The 20,229-nt window shown below is 40.4% G+C and overlaps 1 protein-coding gene across 5 annotated transcripts; it reads right to left on the minus strand.

Annotated features, from left to right (window-relative positions):
• Positions 1 to 3,597: 3,597 nt before the first annotated feature.
• LOC145456079 (solute carrier organic anion transporter family member 2A1-like) lies at positions 3,598 to 19,626 on the minus strand. 5 transcript variants are annotated; one of them, XM_080334117.1, is made up of 13 exons: positions 18,293 to 19,626; positions 18,071 to 18,225; positions 16,416 to 16,568; positions 14,230 to 14,423; positions 12,861 to 12,959; positions 12,642 to 12,781; positions 12,456 to 12,574; positions 8,812 to 8,978; positions 6,419 to 6,617; positions 6,128 to 6,290; positions 5,371 to 5,546; positions 5,069 to 5,228; positions 3,598 to 3,917 (listed from the first exon to the last, which is right to left on the minus strand). In XM_080334117.1, the coding sequence occupies exons 1-13, from the start codon at positions 18,365 to 18,367 to the stop codon at positions 3,675 to 3,677; spliced, it is 2,043 nt and encodes a 680-aa protein (XP_080190243.1). In that variant the 5' UTR covers positions 18,368 to 19,626; the 3' UTR covers positions 3,598 to 3,674. The 5 variants fall into 5 exon arrangements, with proteins under 5 accessions (XP_080190243.1, XP_080190242.1, XP_080190246.1 ...); XM_080334116.1 differs by having other exon boundaries at positions 16,407 to 16,568; positions 18,293 to 19,621; XM_080334120.1 differs by lacking the exon at positions 18,071 to 18,225 and having other exon boundaries at positions 16,412 to 16,568; positions 18,293 to 18,424.
• Between the last annotated feature and the right edge of the window lie 603 nt (positions 19,627 to 20,229).

Raw genomic sequence — 20,229 nt, forward strand, 5'->3', positions numbered from 1 at the left:
CTGGCGTAATCCTATGCTATACCTACTATCCCAATATCGTTGGAGGCTATAGGCCTACCCGAGTGGCGATATCTCGTGGTACGCTCTACAGCTACACAACACAATCCACAACTGGATCCAGCATCACCAATAGGTTTCGAACCTCGGTCATAGTTTCACTTAAACTATGCGTACTGAATAAATATATGCGGCATTCCACTGACATTATAGGGCAGGCTATTGGCAGTCAAGGCCAATGTATCGACGGGTTAAGCATACCGTAGCTGAGATGTTATGAGAGCGATGTCGCTGCTAAAAGCATGAAAGAAAACAGAATCCAGTAGGCTCTAGCTAGAAGATGAATGGGTATTGATAATGTGGTCACTCCCAGTGCAGCTGAGAGGTTCAGATGCTTTTTGAAGTAAAATATCCAATATCTTGAAAATTGACTCGGAAATTTGACAACCGCGTCAGGAATTGTTCAGAGGCTACTGCTCATTCGTCAGGTCATTCAAAATGCGTGACTATAGAATCATGCTAACACTGCTACACATTGCTTATACCTAGGGCTACCATACGTCCTCTTTTTTGAAAGTGTCCGTGGAGCACACCCAAATGTCCTCTTTAAAAAAATGGTTATAGGTCAAAATTCAACCGAGATATTGGAAATCAGTAGGCTACTTAGGTGACGTTCCGGCGAGTATTTCGGGAGTTGAGCAGGAAAATGCTTTTTTTTAATCAACCAACCACAAAATCGGCAAAAATGTACCAGTTTTTCCGGATTTTACTCCAATTTGGTAAGTTTAAAATTTTTAAAAAAGTGTCCTCTTTACAGATTTCTAAAATATTGTAACCCTACTTATACCTCTTTACTTTAATGTTATTTTATCATAGCGCAATTCAACTATGTAAGCAGACTTGGGCAACTACAATTAGATAATAATGCTAGGTCTAATTCCACTAAATTAGAGCAAATGCCAGCAGTAATCTAATCTAATTCTAATCTAATTTGTTAAGTGTTTCTATACTGTAATTTTGGTTATAATTTAATTCGATTTTTTTTCCGGAAAATGCCTGTTTCTCCGCGGCATTTTGCCGCGAGTTAGCAAAATTTCCCTCTCGAGCAGGAACTTCTAGTGCCAAGCCGCCATCGCATAATAGCCATGCTGGCATATAGCTTGTAGTGATCGTACAACCTTCTAGTTTCGATCGCAAAGAGAACAGTAGCAAAGAAAAAATGTAGTTAATAGGTATTGTGTGAACGTGAGGTTCATGATCGGGTCCTTCGCGTTCTGTGTGTGAACCTCGGAAATCTAAAGATACACGTTCACAGACGAACCTTATGGTAGGTTATGCACTGTGAACCTTTTTGATATATTACAATTCGTCACGTCATTGTAACATTCTTTAAATTTTAACTTCGGGCCATTCTATGCATGGCGCTGGCAGCAAAACGAATCAACACAACGAGTATGCACCTTTACCAATCTCAAAAATTTTACTTGCTTTGTTACAAAAGTTTGCTCGAAATATCCAGCTTTCCGTTTGTGAATATTTAGTGACTCTCTTCTGTGAGCTTGACACGCAATAACACAACATCGATTGTGGTGTGGGCTTCTGTATAACTTGTTAATGGGGTAATCGAGGATAGAAAGTAAGAAAATATAAAAATCCGTTTTACACTCTGCTCAATATCAATGTAGCAACAGTCAAACGCCTAATACATTGTCCGTCTGGCCTAGACCGCAGAGGCGTGCAAGTTTCCGTGCAAGTTAGCATGTAGGCTACTTCAGCTGTTCAGCATTGTGATATAATGGACCTGAGTCGTCGCTAGGATGTACGTACATTGTACAATGTAGGCTACATTAATATATCACTTCACTGAAATTTAAGTTGGAATTAGCAATATGACGTCACGTGACGTCATGAGGTTCACGTTCGCGTTCACACAGAAGCTGGTAAATAGGTTCGCGTTCACACGAACCTGAACCTTTCAGAGGTTCACACCATCCCTTAGTTAACCCTTAACACAGGCTTATTCACCTCGTGCTACATCTACTGATCTACAACGTCTACATCAAGCAAAAATTGGATGAACGCTTCAGATATAACCAGGCCGTGTTATTTTTGGCATATGCCAAAACTGATAAAAATAGCTTATTTTTGGCATTTTTCAATTTTTATTTTTGGCAGTTTTGGCATCGACCTCTAAATAGATATTTTCAGACTCGAATTAGTCATGAAAACGCTTTATTTGGGTCAGTTTATCAAAAGAGACCAAAAAATGTGCAGCATCCACTAATAATCAGTACCATCAAACAATAATAAGAAGGAAAAACCTAGTGATTACATAGGTTCATAATATCAAACGAAACCACAAAATGTGCAGTATCCATTCGGAATCGGTGCCAATAAGCAAAAAGAATGAGAAGCCTAACATACACGATAAACACCTGATTGTTACCGCTTCTGAATAGACTCAAATTGTTTGCACTCTAACAGTGCTTCCAAACTCAGGTCAGCAAAGTTTCTCCTGAATTAATTTTTCACCCAACGAAATTTGGGGGTTACAGATCCATGAGCAGAATACAATTTATATTCTAGTAATCAGTACAGCGGAAGCTTTCCATTGATACCCGTTTTATCAAATTTAGCGCTCGGCAAGCTGGTCAAAAATGGCCGTAAAATTGCCTTTGGACGAATGGAAAGTATGACGTAAACCAAGTGCAGTCAGCCGTTCAATCTCGCTGTGCCCACACCATTTAGGACACCATGCTTTCTCCCTAATGGGTGGGCTGGACCCATATAGTAAGATACCTGCCCTTCACACACGCTCTTCTCGCTTGTAATTCGGTCCTGTTAACACAACACCATGAACGAAATACACTATTTGGCAAGCCGTGTTGTTTTTGGCATATGCCAAAAATTGGTTATTTTTGGCATTTTCAAATTTTTATTTTTGGCAGTCTTGGCATCTGGCTCCTGAAATGCCAAAAATGACACGGCCTGGATATAACCGAAGAAGATATATTACACTATGAAGTGAAAAGATATTTCGCTGGAGAGCGTGAGAGCATAGACTGTGATGTTTTGAGTTAGCCTATACTGGAAAAGAGAAAATCATCTTCCTTGTCTCAGGGCTGCTGCTCGAGAACTCGTAGGCATGAATGCAACATTAGCTCCACCGCAAAGAGTTTTCAGCCATGCAGAAGAATTGTATAGTGCAGGGATCGCCATCTCGAAACGCGTCGCGGGCCACTTATCAATATTTTGTAGATGCCGCGGGCAAGATCGAGGCAAAATAGGTCACACAGTTCAGCAACCGCATTTTTAAAGCTTTACGTTAGTACAACGCCGTGCTCACTATGGGCGATGGACAATGGACATGGTTACCCCAAAAGAGGTATAGGCTAATAATTCTAATTTAATTTTGAAGAAATTATGTAGCTCTAATTTTAATCTAATTTGAAGAAAAAAACTGTGTAGCCCTAATTCTAATTCTAATCTAATTTGGAAAACCTGTAAATTTTCTAGTTGTCCAATAAGTCTGTTAATATATAAGCGTCCTTGAATTCGTTGGATTTTGTGGACAGATACAGGATAGAATACGACACTTCGCGCTTTGCATAGAAGATTTATTGCATAGAACTTCGGCTTAGCAATTGACGACACACCCTCCATGACGTTATCTGTTATCACACTGCTTCATCTTTATATATATGGTCTTTATTAGAAATTAGCTTTTCTTCGGCATCTTTATCAGTTTCTTCTTCACTTCCCTCCGCAGTTGCATTCATCGGTGCGAGTTCTTCTGTATTTTCGGGAGTCGGATTTCGCTTGACAGTGATGTAGAGGGCAATGGCAACGATGCAGGAAAATATATTGCAGATAACTATCATGCCGTAGAAACGTTGACGATATATCGTATTGTCGTAAACCTGAAAGCGACATTAAAAACACTCGCACCGGTAGGCTACTATCAAAGAATTGATGGAACTTTTGCACAAACATAGGGTTGCATATCATACAAAGATCAGTTCAAAACAAACATGTACAAAACATGGCCCTTGTTTAAAACATGTTTTTATTTTGTGTTTTTTTTAACCATGACGTCACGAACATTTAATTGTCACGTGGCAAAGGATTTACATTTGCAATTGAAGATGTAGGGTAAATATGGCTCCTATGACGAATTAGGCATTCCTGGCATAATCGTCCAAATATATATTTAATCAGGACTACATCGTTATGCAGCATTTTTACGTTCGAGGGTCATCATCTTCAGAACATCCATTCCGTACCAATGATCTCCAGCCTACATGCTATAACTGTTGAACCGACGACGATTTCGAGGGTTCGACCCATGCCGTATTGTATATGTCGACTATATTGGTGCAAATCGTCTGTCAGCTCATACCACATGGAATAATAATACAACTTTTGAAAAAATAAAATTTCAAGGCATTGTTTTAAAACACAATTTGTTATAAATGTATAGCCCATAGCTTAGGCTTACCATATTTCGGAAATGAAAAAAGAGGACACTTTTTCAGAAATTTCAGACATGCAAAACTGGAGATGAATTCTCAAAAACAGGTAAATTTCACCCGCTTCATGATCGGTTGACTAAAAAAAAAAAAAAAAGGTCTTCACTTCGCTCAGAGCTGAAATCACCGCTTTTTCCTCCGAAATACCCGCCGGAGCTTCACTTCTGCGCCAATTTCCGGCATATCACTCGCAATTTCCTCTATATCTGACCTAAATTTTCAAAAAAGAGGACAAAATCTCAAAAAAGAGGACAAAAGGGCGTCCTCCGAGGACACTTTCAAAAAAGTCAAAAAAGAGGACAAATCCTCTTAAAAGAGGACGTATGGTAAGCCTACCATAGCTGAACATCATTCATATATTACCAATAATTTTAGAATTCTGATGTTATTTCAACAGCGTAATCGTTAATATAATGGATTGATTGATTGATTGATTGGTTGATTGATTGATTGATTGATTGATTGATTGATTGATTGATTGATTGATTGATTGATTGATTGAATAAAGAACCTAATACAAATTAGTCACTCTGCCTAACAACCTTGCAGTATGCCTTATCCGAGCAAGGCTTCTTTCCCCAGTACAAACATGCCGAATCGATGGCGACTCCATATAAAATCGGTCCCGGTACCCATGCTAGCACACGCACTATGACCAAATACAATCCGATGGCGAGTGGCTTTTGCTCTGGTTCTACTGACCTGTGAAATAACAGTATATATGATTTTTTTATTGGTCGTTTGTAGATTATTACGTTCCCTGAAGATGTCCAAAACTGTATTTAAAAATATCATCAATACCCCCGAGGCACTATAGGCACCCTATAGAGACCGCCTCATTTACCTGAGCATGAAAATGTACATAGGAGTTGATGCTATTCCACCAAACAAGCTTCCAAGCGACTTTAATGCCAATGCAACATTCACGAGGTCGCCGCATTTAGAAAGCTCACACCTTTCAGGCTTAGCCCAAGAAATGGAAATGTCGTCAGAGACAATGCAGCGGCAATCAGTGAAGTTCTACAATACAAATTGAAAAAGGCTTCATATTCTCAAACTATACTGTGGTCGCCAGTGGCATAGTTTCACGATATTGTTTAGTCCAGAAGGCCTCGGAAAATGGCACGCAAAATCGCTGAAAATACAGCCATCGCATGAACAAGGCTGCACCGAACAGGCTGACGGTCGGTCATCGATTCTATGGCGCTGGTTTTGGAGCAATTTTCATTATCCGCGGATTGCCATACCAGGCCGCCTTCCACGGTCTTACTGATTACAACTTATGAAGAAGGTTTTAACATCTGAAGTCAACATTGAACATAGCTTTGCCCTAATTTAGACTGTGTACTATATATTTTAAAATCTAAATAAACCATGACTTATAACGGCGGTTATTTATAAAATGTTTAGAAAAGATGATAGCTACCAAGGGCACGATCTTTCTTCGTCGCTAGACAATGTTATGTCTTGATATAACAAACCAATAGCACTGCATCGTCTTTATAATTCTTCGAATTTATGTATAGGCCTACCAAGTTATTTACGGTATGCCAATTTTAAATACACACATCCGTAACGTGCTTAGACACTGTGCAACATACCTGTTTCATTCCGCCTTCGCCGTACTCTACCTCTGTGCATCCTGCATGGCATGGCGATACGTAGGATACTCCGTCTGACCCACATATAGGAGCGTATGTACCGCTTGAGCATCCACAATTCGTATTGCATGTACTTTCAACTGATGGAAGAACATCTTCATTTCTGAAATATTAGAAACTAAGGGTCTCTCATGAGATGGTCATTGGTCATTCTCAACGGTTTGGATCAGGTATTCCAGCATTCGTATTAATATTCTACTCATATTTATCAAATGTTTTACGTCAGCCTACCCATCAGCATATGGCGTAGTGATTCCAGCAATATCGATGGTCTCGCACCCTATGAAGAGCATCGCTGACATGCATAGTGTTGCGGAAAACGTTCCAGCCGCTATCATTTTCGTCATACCCAGCGAACTGACATTGAACTTTTTCATGGTGATCGCTCCCACCAAAGTCCCAACCACGAGACACGGAATGTTTATAACGCCTTCAAGGAAATTAGAGATTACATACTGGCATAGTACGGAGGATAATATCATCATCCATCAAGTTCCTATCGTTGGTTGGTTGATTTGGTCTAAAGCAGAAGGATTCAGCAAGGTGACGAATACCTCGATATATCATGTTTCCATATTTAAAGTATTAACATCATCGAATCGAGCCGAACCGAATTCTGAAGGAACTGGAACAGTATCCCGCCGGCCATCCGACAGTCAACGAGCATGTCCAGATTCAAGTCGAAATACAAGCAATTTCTACTAAATAAATACTAGTCCATCCTCAACATTACCGGACCACGACCTGACCTATCGATCTCGCCTTCCGTGACATGCCACCTCATTTTTGTCGCTTGCTTTTTTCTATACCATCTTCTTTTACTTTTTATTCAGTGTGCATGCCTCCTCTTCACATCGCCTAGCTAGGCCAGGTGGGTGTCTGATTCCAAAGACCACTCCAAGTCGTTTCGACACCTTCCTATCTTTTCATGTAGCTCAATTTTTGTGGTGTATTGAGCTGATAAAAATTGCTAATAAACCGAACCGAACCAAGATTGGGTATTTGGGAAACCTATACCACAAATCATTAACAATTGGATTTCTAAACATATATTCAATTTCAGCAGATATAGAAGTATGGCGACAGGTACAAGTATAAACATTGAGGTTATGCACCTATACTTACGAAAGATCAGTAACTACTAAATGTTCCCTAGCGTGTATCCGAAATATAGGCCTAGGCCTACTGCACGCACTTTTGTATTGGCTTGAGGAAAATCTTTGGAAGACGTCAATTGTGTCGGAGGATATGGTCAAAAATATCGAGGGGATAAACAGGGATATCTATTATAGTGTCTATAGCAGTGGTTCTTAACCTTTTTTCTCCAGCACACCCCTTCAAAAATTGCCTCAATCTGGCGCCCCCTTATTGTAGTAAAACAATTGGTCGAAGTCCGCTTTCGGGTTGGGACTTCACTATTAGACCACTCGACTAATTACCGGTAAGATTGTATGTGCCATTTTAGGGATCAAATCCAGGTTGTTATAACAACCATCGGGTAAGGCATTTAGTTCGAGATCAATGTACACATCCCGAATTCTCCTCTGCGATTGGCAATGATCGGAAGTTAATTGTATTGGGTTTTGTTTTATTGCTTTGTGTGACTACTAAATCAACCGAGAATGTGGTAGAGATTTACTAACATTACATTTAGTCCTGCACCAAGCTCTTAACTTTAACATGAATGGGAGTAACAACACTAAGCATTATAATCCTTTATGATACGATGACGAAATACTCTGACAATTTAATTTTGTATCCCTCAAATACAAGCATATTTAGTTAATTATTTTGGCAAAAAAGCGTTAAAACATCTTTGATGTACAAAAGACATTACTCTCAGAAGTTGTACATCAGCCTACAGGGCCTTTTCGATTTCGACACGCAATGCGATGCAGGATAAAATTCCTAAAACCGGAGCTATCGGTAGAAGTATCAGTTTAATAATATTTTCATCATTTCAAAACTGCGATACAATGAAAAGATAGGAAGGTGCCGAAACGACTTGGAGTAGCTAGCGTGCGGGGAGTGTTATAACGGGGAATTGGCAATCCAAAAGTACGCCAAATTCATTTTACATGAATTAATATATGCCACTGCATTCATGGAAACATGGTCGGTGGATATTTCGCGATTAGAGCAACGAAAAACGTTGTGATTTGTCAGATTTTGTCGAATGTCTGCAATGAGAACTCAGTGATATATAGAACTATTGTTCTACAATATAATCGTGTGTCCTTAGTACACCATCTACTGCGAGGCCATTTGTCTTTAGCGCCCCCATACCGCCCCCCTGAGCCCAGCCCCCCATTTCACCCTCGGAGCGTTTCCGCCCCCTCCATAATCAAAATCGCCCCCTGGGGTGGGGGGGGGTGGGGTGGGGCTGGAGACAAGGTTGAGAACCACTGGTCGATAGATACCCTGGGTTTTAACTTCCGTTTGCTTCCCAAATAACGTAACATCGTGGTTCAATATGGATGAACAAGCGTGCATCGTTGATATAACTGCAAGGGACAGTTATTGGGAAAGAATACGGGCTGAACATCACCTTTCTAATACAATTGTCAATCAGCAATCATATGTGGATACAGAATAGTGACAGTACATTGGTATACATAACTCACCGGTGAGAAGACTTGCCTTGGACGCCGAAACACCAAACCCCACCTCGAGATATTTAGGGAAGAAGTTCACTACGCCAACTAAAGCGGCGTTGCTCAAGTACATCTTAAGTACGATGAGGTGAAAAAGGTGATTTGATGCCATTGATTTGAGTGTTTGAACGATTCTCCTGCATACCAAAAATAGGTTATAGACATATATAAATATGCCGATGGGCACACACAGGCTCTGCATTTCGATCGATTATTATTGAAATCAATATCGATGGAGGATGGTGCACGCCGCTGGCTCCCAAAGTAGGTTCCTAAAATCAATGTGAACCGCATTTTTAGGATACTATTGCACTTGATGACGTTATATAGCAGTGTTGGGATGACTCGAGTCATGACTTGACTCGAGTCAGACTCGAGTCACATTTTTCGCATGATTTGACTTGACTCGAGTCACTTCGCTAAAATGACTTGACTTGACTTGACTCGGCGTATCAAAAATGTGGATTGACTCGTGACTCGGAGCAAAATTCATGAGTCAATTTCAAGTCATCAAGTAATCGATGTCGATAAAAATTACTGTATCTTGCATAAGTTTGGATTGTTCGCGAAACGCTGGTGTAACCCGTGAGAGCGACCAATCACTCAATGATCATGTGTTTCACTGAACCTCGATTGTTCTCTCACAAATAAATTGACCGCAAACGAAGTGAACGAAGCTTACGTTGTCGTAACTCTAGTAGTAAAATAATAACATAGCCAAATGTTTATTTCTGTTCTCTGTTCTTACCCCAAACCTAATGTTTTTTTGAAATTGAATTCGAATATAGGTTATATAATTCTCAAGCTCAACCATTGGCGCAGGCTCGAATTGTATCATATCTTTTTGTAAATGGGTAATGTATTGCAACTTATCAATTTGTTTCTCTATTCTCTATTTTGGCTGGTAACTATATAAACTGAGGCTATGCAATTACGCAGTTCAACATTTCTACGTATATGTGAGCGATGCAGCGCTTTCTTGCGTTTATATTTAACTCTATATTCGTTCATCGGTTCGAAATCAATTACCACTCAATCTGTAGTTCAGACAGCTAGCAAATTGCAATGACGTAATCATGTCTCATACTTCGAAAAGACAACTTGACTTGAAATGTGACTTGACTCGTGACTTGACTTGACTTGACTCGACTTGACTCGAGTCACTTCCAAAAATCGAGTGACTTGACTTGACTCGAGTCACCTTTGAAAATAGATTGACTTGACTTGACTCGAGTCAAAATGTGCAAGGACTCGAAATGACTCGTGACTCCAAGGTAGTGAATTGATCCCAACACTGTTATATAGTACGGTGTCCAATCAATACCGAGAATGCTATTACCGAGAATGCTATTAACGAGATGGACAATACCGAGAATGGACATTACCGAGAATGGACAACACCGAGAATGGACATTACCGAAAATGCAATATATGCAATGCAGGCATGTTATGCATGTGAACAGATCGTGTGTGTGCATCACGGCGTTGCTACATTCGGTATCGATTCTCAGGTATAAATTTCTCGACAACGTCAGTTACATTAAGCTGTATTCTTGGCATTGGCCATTCTCGGTAATGTCCATTCTCGGTAATGTCCGTTCTCGGTAATGTCCATTCTCGGTGATATCATTCTCGGTAATGTCCATCTCGATAATAGCATTCTCGGTAATAGTATGGAACCATATAGTACTGATCTCAATGCAGTATGGATTTCATGGTTTTGGTCATAGGTGCAAGTCCATGTAGGATAGGGTTGCCATACGTCCGGAATTTCCCGGACATGTCCGGAATTTCACTGAAAAATCTGCGTCCGGGAGGAATTTCTAAAATATGCCTAAATGTCCGGAATTTCGAAGGCTTGAAGTAGGCTCAAAAGCTTTTCGTAAATCAACATAAACAATATTATTTTCAAGCACATTTATGCTATTCAAAATTCTTCTTCTTGCCGCGCGCGAGTAATGCAACGTATATTGATATTAGTAAGGCCACCAGGCATCACCTTAACCAAAAATGCAATCAAAATAAATATAAATACCGATCATTTACTGAAATAAGTCTGATTGTAACGATTGTGGCGCTTGTCACCGTTTCCGGCCTTATGCACCACGGACAAAATATGTTATCAAGGATTGCATTTTCGAGCTCTGGGACATAGGCTTATAATAACTTTCAAACTATATATACGAGTGACATGAAATAATGAACTCGGCGACCGGCGTAAATAATTGCGGCATAGTAAGTAAATTGGTTAACGTAAGCGGTACATTGAGCTTGGTAGATGCATCGGCAAGAAATGTTCGGTGAAAGTCATAGTTTTGGAAATGCAAGAGTGTGTGGTCAACCGTGTCGGGGACGTAATATTCATAGAGTTGATTAAGGCCGATTGGATGCTTCAGCCACAGACAGTGGTTCCAAATCTTGGGGTCGTTTGCCTTTATCTGGGGATCGCGATGATGTTGGATGTAATTAGCTTCCTAGGCCCTGAGTTAAGTAAGCTGGGCCACGGAACATTTTCAAGTTGGAAAGGAGGTCGCCACCATGAAAAGTTGGAAATCACAGGATGTGTAACCTGCTGGTCAATGTTCCCTCTAAGCTGCGGACGTGCGCAAATGCGCAGTGCTGACACGGTCTCTGCGCACAGAAAATCTGAGATGCGCACAAAAAATCCGACGTGATGAACATTTTTTTAGTCGTTAGTTGTCCACGGGTATGCGCGGTGAGCTGGTGAGGGTGCGCAGACTTATCAAAAATTAGAGGGAACATTGCTGCTGGAGCATTTTATAGTAGGCTAATATATGGAAAAATCAACATTATTGACAGAATTCATTCATAAATTTTAACAGCCAAATGCATATAGTAAGTTCCCAAGAAGGTAAATCGATTAATACCCTATGGTGGGCCAAACGTCAGTGCTTTTTTCGGGCCGAAGGGGAGAGAAAAATGCTGTTTCGGACCTGATTAAAATAAACAACCAGATAGTCGCACCGACCTAACAGTATAGCAGGGCTGTCAAACACAATCCCGACAGGCCAGACACGGCCCGCCAGACGATGTCATCCGGACCGTGAAGAAATCTAAGATTGCTGACCCTAGCAAGTAGCAATCACCAGAGCTCACATTACCGATGACCCAATTAATGACCTGTTACACCACATTTCTCTATACAGTCGATGGGCAGTGCTTTGCTAGAGTGGCGTCATATCAACAGACAATGTGTTTCACCTCACTTTTGAATCCACTAGTGGGCGCTAACGAGTGTCCGTAATATGCTTCACAAAAATATGGTAACCCTAATGTAGGAGTAATGTAGTAAATTTCAATCATAAGGGTTACGCAAACTTAGCGCAAAACTACTCTCCACTGAAAATCAAGTATAATTCTGCCGAAAAAACTGTTAGGTAAAAGTGAAGATAATTTAAAAAAACAGCGATTTACGCGAGTCGTGTAAATAGGCAAAATTTGTCTGAATACTCCGATAAATCCGCTATCAGTTTTTGTCTTGCACACTGAACTAAATTAAAAAAGAAATGTCGCAATTGGACTGCGAGCGCTGGGATTACGGCATTTGCTGCAGCTGTACACCATTTGTATAGAAGACCAGATGCGCCACGTACTTTTTCTCCCCCATCTTGTTATCCTTTGATGAATAGCTATCGTCGCTTTTCGTTTCGGCTATCTCGTCTATCTCCTCGTTATCGATCTCATCATCCTTGTGAGACTCCGCTGTTTTGCTCTTAAGGCAAGTTTAAGTTCCTCGACACAACATTTCTGACTTAGGATATGAGGTGTATATAGCCTACTTTATAGATTTGCGGCTTCATTTTCTTTGGAAAATATGGAAAAGGCATCATTGTTACGGCGATACCGGAATTACAGATAAGTAACCCGAGCCACCACGCACCGACCCAACTTGGATGAGTAGGTGTGATGGTGATTGTAGCTTTAAAGGAAAATTGGTCGCAACTGTGAGTACATGATATGCCTAAATATATATTTCTACATCATACTTTGATACTTACAAAGGTCAGTCCAGCCGATGTCAACCCAGAGCCGCAGAACAACTGCGCTAACGACATATCCTGCCATTGGGCCGACTAAAGCAACAGCGTGAGTGATGCCTATGAGCAAAAATCGAGTCAACCAATTAGTCGCACCGAATTCATAATAGCCTACAACCAGCTTGCCGAGCGCAAAATTCGATAAAACGGGTATCAATCGAAAGCTTCCGCGGTACCGATTACGAAAATATAAATGTTATTTTTCTCGTGGCCCTGGAACCCCCAACAATCAACCTCGAATGTTGCATTGTAGTGGAGTTTGGTATTGTGACGCAGCCATGTCGTCTGAGCAGCTCAGGAGCAAGTGCGCACGAGAGTGAGATTGTGAATGCTCAATCAGTTGCGGAACAATGGCCAATACGCTTGTGGTCTGCGCTGTTCCTCACCTGCTCCCAGACGGCATGGATGTGTCACAATACTATAAACTCCGTTAAAATGCAACATTCGAGGCTGATTTAAGGGGGTTCCACGAGCAGAATAAAATTTATATTTTCGCAATCAGTACCGCGGTAACTTTCGATTGATTCGCGTTTTATCGAATTTCGCGCTCCGCGCAAGCCGGTCAAAAAGTATCGTCAAATTGCCTTTAGCCAAATGGAAAGTGTGACGTAGAGCAATTTCACTGAGCCGTAAGATTTGCTTGTGTCCACACCATATAGGACACTATGATGTAGCCATAAAAGTAATTGGAGCTAACATCCTGAAGAGACTGCTGTCATGATTTGTGCCCTGCGCCATTGATACATACAGGAGTACTTTTCACTCCAAAGATAGTTAAATAATAATTAGGGCTGGGTACAATGATTCGAGTACTCGAATCTGAATCGGGTATTAATTTTGATGATTCGAGTCGAGTGGTAAAAGACGATTTTTTCGAGTACTGAATTTACACGCTCCTTGCCACTGAAAGTTCATTAATCAACGAGAGTTATAGTTTTGATACTATTTTCCAATGTGGAAGCCTTAAATTCATGATTGGCCGCATTGAAGCATACGAAACATAGTACAAAGCTACCAACGTTACGTGAAATAACACATTTCCGAAGTCATATTCATCTCATAACCTTGTACTGAAGTGCAATGAAATTGGTATATGGTCGAAAAAATAGCAAAGCATCTTTAATGTGATGGATAACAGGCATTATATTCTTTGTTGTGGCATAAAAGGTACATATTTGAACTTTGTCATATTACATTCTGTTATGACGTCATAATTAGTGATACTCGGATACTCGACTCGACTCGAAGCATAATATACGTGATTCAGAATCGAATCACTCAGGTACTCGATTTTGCCCAGCCCGAAATTAATAATGTAATAGCAGCTCACCAAGATAAAGCGGAGAATTTCGCTTATGAGAAAAATCATCAATGTATGACATTCCAAGCGGCTGCAATACAGAGCCTCCTACTCCATTGAGCATCATACCAATCACCATTAGCAGATATAGTTTATTTGATGGTTTACCCTCTTCTTCACAAAAGTCTTGGTTGAACTGTGCATCTTCGATCGTACTGCTTTCTCTAAATATAAATGTAAATCTATATAATGAAGGGGTTCATGTACCACTTGGGGTGTGAAGTACTAAAGCAGCGGGTGCGGCATGTGATGTGGTGTAACATTATACGCTAACTGAGTATATATGCGACAAATGTGTAAAATTTAGGCCTACTTTGTTATATGTCTAGAACAGGTTAGTTGGCGAATGCAAATCTCACACTTGGTCTCAAAATTAAGCATTGAAAAGGCTTTTACGAGCATTAAAACAATCGAAACGGGGATTAAAAGTCAGGAAGGAATCGTAGACTCATTGTAAATTATCAGGATGGCATTTATTAAAGTAGTAGGCCTACCTTACCAAAGCATCGATGTTTCGCCATTGAAAAGCCATCGTTGCTCGCTTATTATCAAATTGGCCACAAAGTCAAACCATTATCAATATAATTGAACTCAATGTTATATATATTTGTGCGTTTTGGGCTGTATATGCACTGCTATCTTCAAAATCCACGAGGACTTCAGTGGAGATTCCAATTCTAGCAAGGCATTTGGGTACAGAACTTCAGAATACTGCGAAACAATACCTTCATCTTGTTAGTTTATTCGATAAGCTTTTCTACTGACTCTCATCAAAAGCGAATGTCAGTAATAGGCTGATAGGATGATAGAGTAATAAAGGTAACAGGGTGAATCAAATTCGACATTTTATCACAAGTCATTTTATATTTCTCATTTCTCGTGTTTGAGTAGAGTCAGATAATTCTGGGGCTGACTAGAGCAGTGGTTCTTAATCAGGGGTCCGTGCAGGTTTGAAAGCAAGACACGGGGTTCCTAGTCAAAAGTCAATTTGACTTTAATAGTTTTGACTCGATTCAAGTGGAGTCATTTTCAATTCACTACCGAGTCAAGTCATGTCGGGGAGAAATGGGTCGAGTTCGAGGTATAGTGTTCAATGTTCAGTACAGAGCAGTGATTCTCAACCTTTATGTCTTTGCGGATCCCTTTTGGACCGTCACGGACTCCCGCGGACGCCCTCAAGTTTTAGTGCAAATTTATCTCAATTATCGTGCAACAGTCATCTACCTTGTTCAAATATTAACTGTATAGGCGAGTGATAAACACGGACAAAATGACTTTTCATGAAAACAGCATTCTACTATATGTATAAATTGTGTGAACTTTTATCATTTCGACCTTTGTATTACACACTGATTGCTATATGATTGCATGATAAGATTTATCTAACATTGGTTTCTTTGGAGAGCTATAACTTGAGCGGGCAATAGCCTACTCGGGCAGGGTCGAGGACGGAAAGAGCGGATCCGTGAGTGTCGCATAATTTACAGATATGTACATAACTGTATATTTGCTATTTTGAAATGATTATTATAGTAAGTAAAATATATTCCTAGCATCGCTCAACACCGTGACAGAACGTTAGTTAGGGGTGTGCAACGTGAAGGACTATTCGACTTGGGTATTTCGGGCTCAACGATTTCCACTCTGCGGCACACGAAGACATGAACCTGGCCCCCGCGATATAAATGCGACCCACAGAGGTAGATGTCTCCCCCCATGAAGAAATGCAACGAGAGGCAAACTTCATAGGACATAAACAACACTGAACCAATGACTGTGTGTAATGAGCCATGTTTCATTAAGCTGCGTTGCGCACAATTGCACCTAGGCCTACTCTATTTCATACATACCCGTAAAACGTAGCATACTAGCATTGGAAATGCATTCATTTCGATGTGTGGGGCTTAGGTCGTGAGATACTAATAAAACTCACATTTGCGTCGCGACCCAAAAAGTTTAAGAACCCCGGTAGTGTAATTCACTGCTTTCAATTTGGAAATAAAATTAATACGCCAGAGAATGCAGCTGAAATTTCTGATTCGGCCCGCCAACATATTTGCTGCTTCTCATTTGGCCCGCGGAGAAAAATAATTGCCCAGCCCTGGTCTATTTGAGTGGTAGTTATATTGGCGAATCGCGTATCAAACCTGACCCACACGTCTGCCTCGCACTCCGATATTTGTGTAGTTTTAGATGTCGCATTTGCCGCAACGTCTTCGTATTCGTATCGGCCACCGACAAACTGTGGAAGTGTGACTATCAAGTTACTCAAGAACATGACTGCCGATCCGACAAAAATCGCACGTGGTCTGAAAAACATGGAAGACGTGAACAGCAATTAATGTGTCTTTATTCTTAAATTAAACCATATACACAACACAACTCTTTCTCGTGAATATAAGCCTACAAATCCTACAGAAATACAACGAGTGCGCAACTCGTCAGTTCATTTCCCAAAGCCGCTTTCGCCCTATACGCATACGCCTGTACTATATAATATCAGTGGTCGGGAACCATATTTGCCATATTTGCCCTATTTTTTCCATATCAACTCCCAAAGTGCCATACATGCCAATCAAATGTTACGTCACAATTGAAAATTCATCACGTCATGGTAGCAGTAATTCGAACTCACTACATGGGATTCCTCGTGTCCGCCATATTTTCTCTGTAAAAACTGGTATGTATTGTTCGAAAATAAAGCTTGAAACGAGAGGTAAGGCACAGACGGGCCAAGCCTCATCATTGATAACGCAATTCATCGTAAGTAGCTTTGAATTTATTACAACTTATATTAATCGAATGTAACTGTCACACTGAATAAAAAATTTAAATACTTATCGACTTCTAAATTGTCTAGGTATTCGGCTGTAACATAACGTTGCGCTGCACGCATACATTTTATCGCCGGTACTACAGAGCTACTTACCAATCAAGAACGTGGATTTTATGGCGTTGTTTGTAATTCGAGTTTGTAATTGTGAATGTCACGTCCATGGCAGTTCATTTCGTGCCTTAGATCAGGAAGACAAAGCAGGGATATCTAAGATATCCCTGAGACCACCATGTCACCATGTCACCATGTTCGCTATGCTATTTGATTAATCATCGTGTCGCACAATTCAAGATTTCGAGTCGAGTACATAGAATTCGCGAGTGGTATTGGCCGCTGGAGTGACAGTAACTTAAATTTTATGATTTTGAAAATAGGGGGGCCGAGCCCCTAAACGTGAAGACGTCATTGTCTTTACCTCTCAAAGACATGTTTATACTGTCACGAAAATAATTATTCCGGCCGTGATGAAACTTCACCAACAAGTCGCTGCAATATTGATCAATTCAGTACAAAAATTAATATTTGGCAAAGAGGCCAATTTTATACCCAAAAGAGTCACTAGTTCCCGACCACTGCTATATATATTACTCAAAGCGTCTTAGAGGTGAATGATTTAGAAAACCGATTTGAAAGCTATGCGTGATGTGAGAATTTGAAGCTACCGTCCGTCATCGTCCTACATATGATCCATCGCCAACCTTTCTGACTATTATGTCACTTATGGTTATACGGTAGATCTATCCATGGAATACTGCGTGGCATAACTTCCACAAAGTAAAATTATTTCGACTAATGCTTTAATCTACAACACGAAGTAGAAGAAGTAAAGTGCAACATTAGGTGAATTGGTCATCGCAAGCAGAGTAACCACTCACATACATGCTCATTGCTCATTTGCGATTTAATGTTCGAAAATGTATGATGATACTCATGATAGTTCTTTGAAGTAGTAGGACGTTGAAAGGGATGTGCTACCTATGCCAACGTGATCCAAAATAACTCGCAAATAACACCGTCGTAAGACTTCCTATTTGAAAACTAGACGCCAGAAGTGCGGTGGTGGTGCTGGGGAGGCTGAACCTTCTTTCAATGGACGTAAGGGAGCTCGATTTCATGACACCAGCCATGATCTATGAAATAAGATCATAGAATAAATTACCGTAGTATTAACGATATATTTGTGTAACATTTACTCACGTCCGTCAATAAAAGCATCCCGTAACAAGCCGCAAACAGGCGAATGTCGTTGAAACATCCTTTGCTACTAGCCATATCCGAACCGCTATGTAATACCCACAATCAGAAAACGTCACACAGAACATATAGGCAGTCATTTAAATGAACAAAGCGATAGATTTTTTTCTAATTAATAGAAAAGGCATATTTACTTATCGATGTTGTTCGATGTTGTTTGCACTGGACTCTGTTTGGGTAGGCTGAGATCATTTGTACAAGCCTGTTATATAAAATATTGGGTGGTGGATGGTGTGATCCCGTCGGTGATTGACCAAGCGTTTTACTGACAAGCATTATAATGTAGTGCTAGGCAGTTGGTTAGTTATTCGAATCACGAAAACAAGTTTCAGCTAGTAACGTTTCCCGCATCGTTCTATTTTTCTCCTTTACGTAAGGTGTGGTGTGTGAGCATTGGGCATTGGACAATGAAGAACATGCGCTGACTCGTGATGGCACCCTAAAGAACCGCTCAGACACGTTATGTAAGTCAAAACATACACCAAAAAACACCATGTTACCGATTATAGTCTATCATTTATTGTCGCGGACATGGTCAATGGTCATGTTGATTGGTGGGATCGGCGAATTGGAAAGCACCATGTAGGGGCTTACGATAACTTATCGTAGGATCCGAGGTCGAGCATAATGATCTTTGACAATCGCATTCGCCAAAACACCGTTGTATCAACCAGCTGACAAATTCTTCACGAAGTCGTTTCGACTCAGTCCTTACGCAACGTGATTGCTCGACGTCCATGCACCAGCCCAATGGTTTGCGACTGTTATCAAGGATTTGTGGGTCTGTAGTATCGACAAACCTTCAATAAGGCATCGGTGATTTTGTAGCGTTATTTGCAAATTGAGTTGACAATACCTTCGTTACGTCGACAGTGTTGCGCATAACTTTGCTTGAAATAAGCATAATATATTCCCTATATGCGGTTGTCCAATCTGACAATCCGTTTATGAGGTCAAGTGGAGATTTGGTACACCCAAAAAAAAAACGATGACCGGGAACGAAACAGCACTTTGTCAGCCCCCTTCCCCGAAAGGCTGATCTTGGCTCTCATAGGGTTATGAACCAAATTCTGGGGCTCTACCACCCCATATTGTCATTTTCTCTTATTTCGTCACTAACCTTAAGGCATACGATTCACAAACACACACACCCGCACACGCAAATACTTTTATCCCTACGAAATCAAGTCTGGCATCCCGCAACTCATAAACCAGCCGGAATATTGAGGCCTGTCTGTGAACGCAAGACTATAGCATTATTAAAATCAGCTTCACCTGCGGTTTCACGGGAAATTTAATTTATAGTTGAAATCTTTGATGCTCTCTTTTTTCGATGGGATACTTCCGTCACCTCGGTAATGGTGCTCATAGTCTTGACGCAGACAGAGCTAGACCTATATATATATGTATATATATATATGCAGCATTTCTACGGTCGGTGGTCATCATCATCATATCATCCATTTCGTACCGATGATATATGTTTTCGTGCTACATAACTGTTGATCCGACGATGATTTTGAGGGTCCGACCATTCCATATCGTCCATTTACACAAATATCGCATAGCCTAATTATACAACTTTCGAAAAAAATGAAACGACGCGCTGTTAAAACTCTGCTCCAACAGAAAAAAAAATTAAAGGAGTTTTTAGTTTTTACAAATAGTAGTCACAGTCTTTAGACTCATCGAATTTATGACTTGAACGCGGATTCTAGAAAATAAATATTGCCTATATTATCAGACTTAATTAGGATCCTTGGTTTTAACATGGTCTTATAATGCAGGAAAGCATCGATGAAAAGTCATACATATTGCTTTACCTTGGCAAATAGTTCTCTTGGTATTTATGATTGGATGCAAAGCACTCACATGTAACT

Source organism: Botryllus schlosseri, chromosome 14 (assembly GCF_051294905.1).
Source record: "Botryllus schlosseri isolate E-star chromosome 14, Bs_hap1, whole genome shotgun sequence".
Classification (NCBI taxonomy): domain Eukaryota; kingdom Metazoa; phylum Chordata; class Ascidiacea; order Stolidobranchia; family Styelidae; genus Botryllus; species Botryllus schlosseri.

Bases quoted from the DNA above. Each gene is read 5' to 3' on its own strand.
- LOC145456079 (XM_080334116.1), bottom strand. From the start codon at position 18,367: ATGGCTAGTAGCAAAGGATGTTTCAACGACATTCGCCTGTTTGCGGCT. The intron at 6,291-6,418 runs GTAGGCTGACGT...CTAATATTTCAG, and splicing joins ACTACGCCATATGCTGATGG to AAATGAAGATGTTCTTCCAT. The intron at 3,918-5,068 runs GTTGTTAGGCAG...TGTCGCTTTCAG, and splicing joins CGGATAAGGCATACTGCAAG to GTTTACGACAATACGATATA.